The 12,448-nt window shown below is 32.1% G+C and overlaps 1 protein-coding gene across 3 annotated transcripts in view; it reads right to left on the bottom strand.

Annotated features, from left to right (window-relative positions):
- Positions 1 to 1,591: 1,591 nt before the first annotated feature.
- Positions 1,592 to 12,448, bottom strand: part of LOC106683572 (transcriptional repressor CTCFL) — a 30,444-nt gene continuing 19,587 nt past the window's right edge. Inside the window, exons 8-10 of one of the 3 annotated variants that reach the window (XM_014425119.3) lie at positions 5,165 to 5,242; positions 3,745 to 3,852; positions 1,592 to 3,657 (exon numbers count right to left, since the gene is read on the bottom strand). In XM_014425119.3, the coding sequence (XP_014280605.1) occupies positions 3,206 to 3,657; positions 3,745 to 3,852; positions 5,165 to 5,242 (638 nt within the window). In that variant the 3' untranslated portion in view covers positions 1,592 to 3,205. Of the gene's footprint in view, positions 3,658 to 3,744; positions 3,853 to 4,246; positions 5,078 to 5,164; positions 5,243 to 12,448 lie in introns of those variants that run through there. The other 2 variants (XM_067047669.1, XM_067047670.1) reach the window with 2 other exon arrangements.

Genomic DNA, 12,448 nt, shown 5'->3' with positions numbered 1-12,448 from the left:
AGTGGTGTATCAAGATCCATTTCTGAGAGCCATGTAGATATAAATATTGACTTACCCAGGTGGGAACCAAACTCACTCTGTTCAGAACCAAGCACTCTGGAACCCTCGCCTAAACATGCTCAGCTATCATGTCATCAGTATAATGAAACATTTTTATCATAGATATTAAATGAAGTTTGAAGTGTCTGTTTGTTATTTTTTAAAGTCTCTGAAAATCATTAACAAAATAATCTAGTGTTTAGTTTTATTAATTAAGTTATAGAATAATTTTATGTAATTATTTTTAAACAGTTGGGAATATTTTATAATGAAATATAACATTTTAAAAAAAATTACAATATAAAGGCACTCCAATCCTGAGTTCTAGAGCTTTCCACAATTATTATAACACACTGACTGCCCATTATGAAATAACTTGGAGTGAATGTTGTTACCTAGGATTCCCACAATTAAATGGTTTTTTGACTTTTCATATTTGTGCAGCTGCGATGAAATTTGCATATGTTGTAAAATATGGCATGTAACAACTACCCATTGAAACTAAAAGATAACTTATAATGAACATACAAATCAAGAACACAAACTACCAGTTATCTGTAAGCAATCAACATGTTAACCATATAAACAAGAGCCAGTGAGAGATTGTAGACAGTCAGTATTTTAAATTCAACCAGTACAAATCTATGATAAGAATTCAGTTTTGTGTTATCATCCCAATAAAAAGAACTTTTGAATAACCCATTCAGAGCCTAAAATATTTTATCATTATTTTTATTATGGCCAATTAAGAAGCAAAGACTCATTTATTAGTACCAATGTTTCAGCCAGAATTTCAAGACATCATCAGGGCTAGAACAAAAAACAAGAAACAATTAAAGAATAAAAGGATATACAGAATAAGTATAAAGCAAAAATTAACATTATAAATACATAAATAGTGATTAAAGACATGGATAGTTAAGTATTGTAAGAAGATAAAGTCTGTTTGAGAAGAGTAAAATCAAAATTAAGTAAGTGGAAAGAATAAATAATAAAATATATACAAAAATCTAGTTAGTAAATATATGTGCAAAGGAATAAAAAAATATGAATATTTTAATTTAATAATAATAATTTAAAATTAAAGTTAAGGGGAATAAATGAGAAAGAAAATATATGTAATTAATGAAATATGTAAGTAAAATATTAGAATAAAGAAATAAAATATAAAGTTAAGTAAGACAAAAGAAGTAATTAGTAAATATAACATATATTAAATATGAATAGTAAATATTCATTAAATTAATTAAAATAATCATATTTCTTTATTTTACCCTTTTGGGTTTTTAACTTAATACTTTATTTCTTTAATCATGCAATTTTACTTACACATTTAATTACCTATATATTTTTTATTTCCTACTTCTTTCCTTGCTTTATTTTTAATAATTTTCATTTTTTGCTTATATACTAACTATATTTACATACATATTTTATCATTTGTTCTTTCCCTTACTTAATTTTAATGTTACTCTTCTCATACAGTCTTTATCTTCTTATAATACTTAAACTATTCATATCTTTCAACACTGTGTCTATAATATTATTTTTTTATTTTCTAATCATTCTGTATATACTTTTAACATAAAAAGTTATACTCCCATTGTAATCTAATAATAACATTACATACCTGCATGACAGTATCAAGATGGTTGTGTTCTATCTGACTCCAATAGATATATTTTGTATGCTTGACCAGAAAGCCTCGACAATGCGTGTTCAATATATTTATAGTTAAGGTGATTAGACAGGATGGGACTAACGGGTGACAGCCATAATTTCTCAAAGAATGGTAACCTAGTCCTACCAGGTATTATTCCTGTAGGTATGAAGGAGGCATGCAAGCCTGGAGACTAGCCAGCTGCCAGGTTGTGCAGGAAGGTACCTTTATTCTACTGGGTGCTATTCCTGTAGATACGAAGGAGGTAAGTAAGCCCAAAGGGTAGCTAGCCGCCGGGTCCTACGAAAGGATATAAGGTAGAGGAAAGAGGTGACCAGAAAGGAGCAAAAGTGAATTAAGAAAATTCATTTCTAAAAAATAATAGCTTAGAGAATATACTGAACGTCTGACCATTGATGGGGTAATGATTCTATTGACTCTACAAAGGCTGGTGAGAGGCACCCCTGTAAGAACTTATTTATTTGTGATTCAGTATATTCCCCTTAGCAAACTTTATTTATTGGTTCAACATATTTACAATTATAATGCTCAATTACATGCTTATATTTAAAAAATTGTTTACATTTGAAGAAATAAATCAATATAATATTAGACTAAGAAAAACATAAGTGGTGCTTGTGATATGAATTGAAGCTCTTTGTCTTGCGGGAAGTGCTAACGATGTTAGAAGAGCCGGTCCCTGGTATACAGTGTTGCTACATTACTCCTCTCCTAGAAGACAGAGTCTTAAAAAATGGTATTTCCCAACTAATTTTGTAGGCCGGTCCTAGAGTGGGGTGTCTCGCCAGTTCATTGAAGGGATTGATCCTAAGGAACTTTTTCCAAATCTAGAGTGTTAGGGTTCTGGTGGACATCTTGGAAGTTGGATTATATGTGTATGTCATGGTACTGGTTGTTTTGCTCTTGGGTATTATGGTGGATTCTCTAATGGAGTCACTAGCGGCATCTCTAACAAGCAGGCTGTGTTATTAATTTTCCTTAAGATGTCTCCTAGAGTGGGAAGCAGTTCCAGCGGTATCGGTCTGTACCACTCCATTATACCCTTAGGTTCTGCTAATAATGTTAGAACGGCTGGTCCCTGGTAGATAGTGTCGCTAAAAAAACAAAAGGAAAAAAAAAACAGTAAAAATGAAAACGGTACCTCGCTGATAAAATATGGCATTTTTCACCCCTCCTTAGATGATGAAGAACAGCAGAGGACTTAGCTACAAGTTTTCCCAACTTTCCATTCGCCTCAATCCAGCTCACATTGTTTCTCAATATGCTAGCTGTAAGTTTAAGTAGATGCCCATCGATTCAACAGTCAGGAAGATCTAGGATTCATGTTAACTGGCTCAATTATGTCATTTTCCTGTATTATAATTATCAGCTCCATAAGTTGATCTGTTCTTCTGAAATAACCTCGGCTGTACAAATGAGATCTCAACCTGGTGAATATCCCATCATAAGTGCAGAATTCAAAGAAACATAATCGCTACCATAACATTAAGAAGGGTTCTCATCCATATGTTTGTGCATTATATGTCTTTTCACATGTGTAGAATCAGATGATTTATAATCACAATGAGGACATTGATAAGGCTTTTCACCAGTGTGACGAAGCATCACATGTCTTTTTAAATCTGTAGAACTAACTGATTTATAATCACAATGAGAACAATGATGAGGCATCTTTCCATCGTGATGACACATAATATGTCTTTTCAAATTACAAATTTGTACTGCTCCATACTGACAGTATGGGCATTGATGAGGTTTTTTACCAGTGTGATGGGCCATTATGTGTCTTTTTAAATGGTCAGAGGTAACTGATTTATAATCACAATGAGGACATTGGTGAGGCTTCTTCCCAGTGTGACGTGAAATTATATGTCTTTTTAAATTATTTTTTTGTACTGCTTTATAGTGACAGTGAGGGCATTGATGAAGCCTCTTACCTGCGGAACAGTACATTAAATGTCTAAGTGAATTTCCATTTTGAACTAATTCATAATCACAGTAAGGGCAAAGATAAGACTTCTCACCTGAATTTTGAGTGGTTACAAATATAGGGTCAGATTTTACAAATTTCTTTGAATCCATGTTCAATTCCACTTTTTGATCCTCTATCTCATTGAATGAATCCTTAGCATCTACAAGTAAAAAATACTACAATAAATGTTTCCTAAAAATTAAAAAAAGTTAATTATTTCATAATAAGATTTTAAAAAAAGGAGTATAATTTAAAAACAAATTTATCTGACTTAGAATGGTAAACAGTGCTCAAACTACTCATGTGAGCAGTAAATTGTTATTTCAATTTTGTGTGATTATATTTCTCAATGAACAAGTTGATAAAGTAATAGTGAAAAGACATTGTTTAAAGAAGAAATACTAGGATTTTGAATCTATGGACTGCTGGATGGGCCACTTAAAATATTTGAAAATCTTGTGGCATAGAAGTCACAATAATACAATAAATATATAAAAGAACTTTTTCAGGTACTGTTTAACAGAAGAGGTTAATTTAAATGATTTAAGACCAACTCATTTCATCAAGGTCCTTTATTGTAACATACAAATTTAGATTCATTTTCTAATAATAACGTAAAACAATGATATTACAATAAGTTTTAAACCTGTATTAGTATCAGTAAAAATAAAAATGGTAACAGCCAGATTAACCTTAAAACTTTTCACAACCGCTTAGATGACCAGGTTGAAAATCAATGGTGAGAGAGAAGTTTTTTCGTCTGACTCCTGACTCAACTACCAAATATTGGTCCAAGTTTGCACTTATTTTCAACCAGTAGAAATACTTTTCATATTGCTTTCTTGAAGCTGGATCAACTGTCAGAAGGTGCCCTTCAATTACATTGCCAAGCAGAATTCCATTCCAACCAATGGAATCATAAAACAATACTAAAATCCATGAACAGAATCAATTCCATTATATGTAAGAAGGAAAAATTCTGTTCTCTCCGTTGATGTATTATTTCTGAATCAACCTTGGTAATAAAAATTAGGTCTCATCTGTTTGATGGACCATTCTGTTTGTAAGTTCTAATTTTCCTTAATAATATGACTCACAACAAGAACATTAATGAGGCTTCTCATCCGTATGTCGTAGCATTAAATGTCTTTTCACATGTGTAGAATCAGCTGATTTATAATCACAAAGAGGACATTGATAAGGCTTCTCACCTGTGTGAATAAACATTATATGTCTTTTTAAATGGTCAGACGTAACTGATTTATAATGGCAATGAGGGCATTGGTGAGGCTTTTTCCCAGTATGACGGGAAATAATATGTCTCTTCAAATTACTATTTTGAACTGCTTTGTACTGGCAAAAAGGGCATTGATGAGGCCTCTCACCTGCATGACAGTGCATTATATATCACAGTTAATTGCCATTTAGTACTCATTTATAATCACAATAAGTATGAAGATGAGATTTCTCACCTGCATTTTGAGCTATTACACATGGAACATCAGATTTGCCTAATTTCTTCAAATCCATGTTACCCAAATCCTTGACATCTACAAATAAAAAATACTACCATAACAAAAATTATAAATAATAAATGTAAAAAAAAAAAATAAAATTTTAGTGATTTTATATAAAAATTAAAAAAAAAAAAAGTACTATTTGAAACCAAATTTAATTGATAGGAAGATCGTTGATTGACCATGTATAATTAATAAGAGGAAGATGGTTTGGGTGCTTTCAAAATAACTCGAATAGAAAATAAATTATTTATAGTGAGCCAACGTCTTGCCAATCCTATCTAGTTATGTGTTTCTCTTACTCTTTTACATAAATTTAGATGTATATTTTTTAGCCTTGATGAAGCCCTGCAATGTGGGGCAAAACGTTGGATCACAACAAATAGTTTATTTTCTAATTGAGTTATTTATGGCTGCACCCAGACCATCTTCCATTTACAAATTTAATTGAATTTGAATTATTTCTATTATTATTATTTAAGTGACAGTAATCCCACCAATTCAGTTTCGAGTGAACATTCCTCAATGGTTAAATTAGGATAGGGTAATAATATATGGTTAAAAGGAAAAGAGTGTGTTAATACCCTTGCTTTAAACAATCATACTCTATATACCCCATAAAAACTCACAAATGTATACATGTACATACATGTGTGTCAATGCCCAGAGTTTGGTTGTTTTTTAATTTAATATTTTTATTCTTTACTTTCCAATTGGTTTTTTATTATTGTTAACTATAAGTTTATTGTATCGGATGCTCTGAATGATGACCAGAAGAACGTGGAAATGGTCTTAGTTTTCTTAAAAAGGAATGGCCTTTTGAATAAGATTTAAACCAGAAAATCTGTTATACATAATAAAAAATACCAAAAGAAATAATTATTTAAAATTTTTTTCTCGAAATTATTTAAAGAGAAAAATGAAGTGAAACGGAATTATAAATATAAATGAAACAGAATTATAAAGCACGAAACATGGGCGTTATTTATATAAAGTTATTTTGTATTAAAATTTATTAAGAAATCTCTATATAAATCACAGGTATTTAAGAGATTTATTGATGTATGGCATCTATATACATAAACAATATCAAGTGCAGTAGGATTAAGAACTGGACACAGGCTAATAAAGGTCAGTCTACTTCGAGTTTTACTAGGTTACCTTAACACACCGACACAACCATTTTAGGCTTCTGCTAGTACTACAAGGCACTCAGGACCAGTATCGGTATCTGGTGCTTTCATCCAACAGCTTATTCATTTTAGGGTACTGTCTAAGGAGTGACCCTCAACCACCCACTTTCCACCAGACCTTCACCATTTGAATGACAGCAGCCTTCTTGGAAGCGATTTTGGAAACATTTATTTTTAGTTTGATATGCACATATCAAAAACATTCTATTCTGCCACCATCTGTGCGTGACTTTCAAATCTCGAGTCCTTTTTAGTTTTTCATTATACACTAGAGAGTAAATGCTTTTCTTTTATTAAACAAAATATTTTAGTTTGTGTATATATATATATACAAACTATTAATTATTTTTTGTAATAATGGGTTATAGTTTATTTTATTTGTTTATATTTCAAATATTATTAAATTTATACATCATTTGGAAAGTATATTTTATTGTACTATTTTGGTTCTTTGGGGGATTTTTATTTTCAGGTCCCCTGTATATTTCAAACCCGAACCAGCAATTATTTGTTTACTTTGGGGAAGAGATTTGTATATTTTCATTTGCGAAAAGTCCCTCGTCCCACCAGTGTGTTAAATGCATATACATTTACATGAAATTAAGATATCATTAGAATTCTTTAAATGATTTTTCCACAAACTTGTTTAATGTATATATATATTTTAATGAAGTGTATTAATTATTAATTTATTCAACATTTATAATTTATGCTTACTTTATTGGCTTTTCAAAATTACTTTTTCTTTCTATTTTGTAGAGTTTTTTTAAAAATTTTCCTACTGTTTATTACTAAAAATATGTAAAAAAAGAAAAATGAAATTCAAAGCACATCACTATCATATAAAATGTATTTGCATCTTAACATGTACCATGTATGAATTATAGCCTTATGGCAAACTGAATATAATAAATAAGAAAAACATTTAACTAAAAAATTAATAAAAATAAATAAATAACTAAAACAAATATAAATAACAATCTTGGCATTTCCATTCTCATGAAAGAAAAAAAAAAAATTATATTAAAGTATAAAAATCTCAATGCTGTGGCTTCAAAGGTGTTAATTAAAAATGATTTAAAACAATTCATTCCAACAAGAACTTTTATTGTAAAATGGAAATTTAGTAACACAACATAACACAATGATATGATAGCATCAGATGAAGTTTCTAACCTGCGTAACAGTAAAAATAAAATAGTAACTCCCTGATAAATCTAGTACTTTTCAAAGCTTAGATGTGGAATCGAACAACCGTCGAGAGAGGAAAACACCTTATGTAACTCCTGACTTAGCTAGAAAAAGGTGACCCAAGTTGTAATTTATTTTCAACCAGGCGCCATCTCAAATTTCTTGCTTCAAAGTGTATTAACTTGGAGAATAAGCATGTCACTTGCATTTTTAGGCAGAAATTCCATTATGACCAATCGAACCATTTACAATATTAATATCTATGAAAAGAATTAATTTGATAATTCACCAGAAGAGAAAAAAAAAATGTTTTCCCAGTTGATGTACTATTTCTGAATCGTCCTAAGTAATACAACTTAGGTCAAATAAAGGCTGATCCCTTTTCATAAGTTCAGAATGTTTTAAATAATAATAATCAGAGCATTAATGAAAAATATATTTTCAATGTGGACATTGAAGGGGCTTCTTACTCATATGATGGCTAATTATTTGTTTATTTCACCAATGTCACAAAGCAGTATATGTCTTTTTAAATCTGTAGAACTAACTGATTTATAATCACAATGAGAACAATGATGAAGCATCTTCCCATTATGATGGCACATAATATGTCTTTTCAAATTACAATTTTGTATTGCTGTATGACAATGTGGGTATTGATGAGGTTTTTTTTTACCACTGTGATGGGCCATTATGTGTCTTTTTAAAGCCTTAACTTTCACTGCTTTGTAATCACAATGACACTGATGAGATTCCTCACCTTTATGATAGGCCATTGTATGTTTTTTACAGTGTCAGTATTCACTGATTTATAATTACAATGAGGACAATGATGAAGGTTCTTCACAGATTGATGGCTTGTAATATGTCTCTTCAAATTGTGATTTAAAGGTGTCATATAGTGACAATGAGGGCATTGATGAGGTTTTTTTTACCACTGTGACGGGCCATTATGTGTCTTTTTAAACAGTCAGAGGTAACTGATTTATAATCGCAATTAAAGCATTGGTGAGGCTGCTCACCAGTATGGCGGGCCATTGTGTCTTTTTAAATGCTCAGTATTCACTGATTTATAATCACAATGAGGACATTGAGAGGCTTCTCACTAGTATGGCGGAACATTGTGTGTCTTTTTATATGCTCAATATTCCCTGTTTTATAATCACAATGAAGACATTGATGAGACTTTGCTGCTGTATGATGGGCCATTATATGTTTTTTAAGTTACCATATCTTAATGCTCTATAGTGACATTGAGATCATTGATGAGACCTCTCACCTACAAATAAAAAATAAAACCATAAAAAATTATAAATAATGTATCTTTTCTAAAAAATTAAAAATTGTTTTTATTTTGTAATAAAAAAAAAGAAGTATTATTTTAAAGCATATTTAAACAACTTTGAATTGTTGTCAAAATATTTAATTGAGGATACTGATAAAGGTTTTTGCCTGTGTGATAGAACATTATGTCTTTAGAACTAATTTCTAATAAAAATGAGAACAGTGATGAGGCTTCTCGCCTTTACGTTAGGCTATTATATGTTTTTGTTTTTTTTTTATAGTGTCAGAATTCACTGATTTATAATCACAATGAAGATAATGATGAAGGTTCTTCACAGATTGTCGGCTTATAATATGTCTTTTCAAAATACTATTTTGCGTTGCTTTATAGTGACAATGATGTGGCTTCTCCCGTACAAATAAAGCACACTATCATAACAAAACGATTAAAGTTTACTAAAAAATTAAAATTATTTATTACTTCATAATTGACAGTAGTTATTCTTCGATGGGTATATAAACCTTACCTCAAAAGGTAATTGAAACATACAAACAAACATAAATTAGAATAACAAAACTTAGGTAACATTCCTTAATGGCAATAACAATACTCACCGTTTTGACTTCTTGCTATCCTTTCTCCTTAAGACCTGATTCAATACTGTTAGTAGGGTAAACAAATAATACAACACTTTATTCCCATCATATAACCCTCTTTCCTAACCCATAACTTTTTCTTTAGAGGAGCACTAAACATAGTAACACTCATTACCACCACTTTTCATGGTTTTATGAGACAAATATTCAAATGAGCTTCCCCGTTCTGATTTTACTTTTAATTCAGAAAAAAAAAAAAATCAGAGCTCCATTTAAATATTGAGCTAGCATTCATCTGCCGATTAAGATTCATTCTGGTATTTTTCAGGACAAAATGTTGCCAGGGGAAAATCTTTATTAAAATACAAAGCTTATTTTAAAAAAGCCCTACTTCATTGGGTTGCTAGTCACACAGCACACTTATTTTAGTCTAATCAGAGAATATTTTTAATCTTACGATAAACTATAAATATTAGTAATATATAACTCAAGAACATGATTTTTTCTCTCTCTCTTTCATGACTTTTTTCCCTCTTTTTCCATACTTTCCCCTTTCTCTCTTTTTTTTCTTTTCCTTTTCTTCTTTTTCCCTTTCATATTTTGGTTTCAACCCAATATGCCTTTAACAGAATAATGGATCAAATAGTGATAGAGATATGAGAAAATATATGAAAGATACTCAAGTAACAAATATAAATTTAAAAAATCAACAAACTATGTTATAATTAATAGTTATATTTAATAAATATAGAATAAATATTAAAAATATATACAAAAATAATACAGTAACAAAAAAAATAATAAAATAACAAACAAGATATGCAATGTATGCATGTCATCCTTCCTCTGGATGACTCCATTACTCAATAATTTCCATGCATATGGTGGTGGATGATTCACAAGGAGTTGAGTATTATATTTTCTGTTATCCTAGCCATATCCTGGACATCGACCCCGAGTTTCTCCATGAAGCTCCTAGTTTTGCTGGGTATCGTTCCACGGGCTCCAAACCAGAGGCCTCTTACGTTGAAGTCTCCTTCTCTGAAGCCCTCACAGAACTGCTCCTTAAGGAAAGGGATGCATTTATCGTACATTTCCTTCTTTTCCATATCTACTTTATTTGCCTGGTCAAGGTCATTATTTTCATATCTCACCATGGGATCCAGAATGACTGCTGAATTTTCCTTCTTAGGAAAAGTAATCTTATTATTATCCGTATATCTTGTAGATCCATCCGTTTCGATAGTAGACTTTATCGAAGCAGGCAAAATCTCTTTCTTTGAGGGGCTTCATTAACTTGTACTTCACTCTATGATGTCAGCGTGTTATGAGGAGGGAGTTGTAGGGGCATTTCCCCAGCACATGTGCTGGTGTTTCAGACTCTCTGTTGCATTTGCGACAGAGGGACCCAACTTCTCTATCCTGTCCCCTGACACCTGGGACTCCACATAGGGCATGGGACCATTCAGAGCCCATAAGTATTTGTTTATCATATATAAATTTATTTGCTCTCTGGATCTCTTTGAAATGGCGTAATTCAATGCCCTCCCACCTGCAATTGGCCCATTCCTCGTACGCATTTTCATGTAGCCGCTACATCTGACAGCCGCTGAGCAATGGACCAGTGTTATAGAGGAGCCTCCCACTGGCAGTGGATCAAGCCTAAACCTCAGTACCTCCTCAGAGCGTACATTGCCATGAAAGTGTTTGCAGGGAGCCCTATAATGGCTTTAACACTTATGCGAATCGTTATGTCGATGCCATCTAAGATTTCAGGATGTAGCTTTGTAAGGGGAGCAATTTGGAGAGGGTAAGACCCTGGAACACATATTGGTTAAAAATGTTGACCTTCTGCTCAGGCTTAAGCAAGCATGAGGTGATGAGCTTATCCAGATTCTTATTTAACTTTGTCACCGAATCTTTGTTGAAATGTAGCTCTCCAGAGAATGTGCATCCAAAATATTTTATAGTGTCGCCTTCTTTCATTGTTTGGATGCTATCTCTGTTCTCAAGGGAGAGCCTCGTTGCTTCCAGCTCTCCTCCAGTGAGGTCATAATATGATCAAGGCCAACATCAAAAGGACCTACAATGTCGAGAAATAACACCACGCAATTATTTTTCTTAGTTTTTACATCCTTCAATATCTCATCAATAATTCTTGCGTTGGCGTGTGTTCCCTGCAGGCCCTTTATAAAACCCCCATGATTACTGTGGAAGGTGACCTGTTTCCTAAGTTCATAGTCGAGCACCTTCTCAATAATTTGGCACATGATCTAATATATCGTGACCGGCCTCCAGGAAGATATATTATTTGGATCTCCTTTGTCTTTATATATCAAAACCGTGCACCCCCCTAAGTCGTTCCGGTACATAGGGCACCTTCAGCATTATCTTCGTAATTCTCTTAATGATATAGAACTTTATCGTGTGGATTTAAACACCATCAGGCCATCTTCATATTCCACACGCTTACGGAGATTTTCGCTTTCAAAAAGGGTCTTATAATGCCTCTCAATTTCAGCTACTTTAAAGAGACATTGCTTAGGAATATCAGCATTCATGATGTTTTGCACTACTTTTTTCCTTTTATAGTAATAGTTGTATTGTGCAACCTCGTATTGATATTGTTCTAGCCGATGACTCCGATCTGCTTTATTGGCCCTCTGTGGATTTGATACTTCTCCAGCACCTTAGTCCGCCATATTAGATTTCTTCCTCATTTTGTAAAATTTAACGGCTGAGTGCTGAGTGGTGGGAGCTTGGCAGTCCTGCATTGATTGTCTTTAGAAATATTAGGAACTTGCCTATGGCCTAGTCAAAATCTGCAGTATTCATGGTATTTTGCTCATGTAGGCTTTTGAAAGTAGCAGTCCATTTTGCAATATCTTCCTTTATTTCAGATTTTTTACCCTCTCCATTTTTAGGAACAATCACATTCCTAATTATTCCCTGCAGTGTATTGTTATTAGCCTCT

The sequence above is a fragment of the Halyomorpha halys genome, unplaced genomic scaffold (assembly GCF_000696795.3).
Source record: "Halyomorpha halys isolate HHAL.00 unplaced genomic scaffold, Hhal_1.1 Scaffold495.1, whole genome shotgun sequence".
NCBI classification, from domain to species: domain Eukaryota; kingdom Metazoa; phylum Arthropoda; class Insecta; order Hemiptera; family Pentatomidae; genus Halyomorpha; species Halyomorpha halys.
Note: the sequence above shows the minus strand (reverse complement) of the source record. Positions and strands in the feature narration are given on the sequence as shown.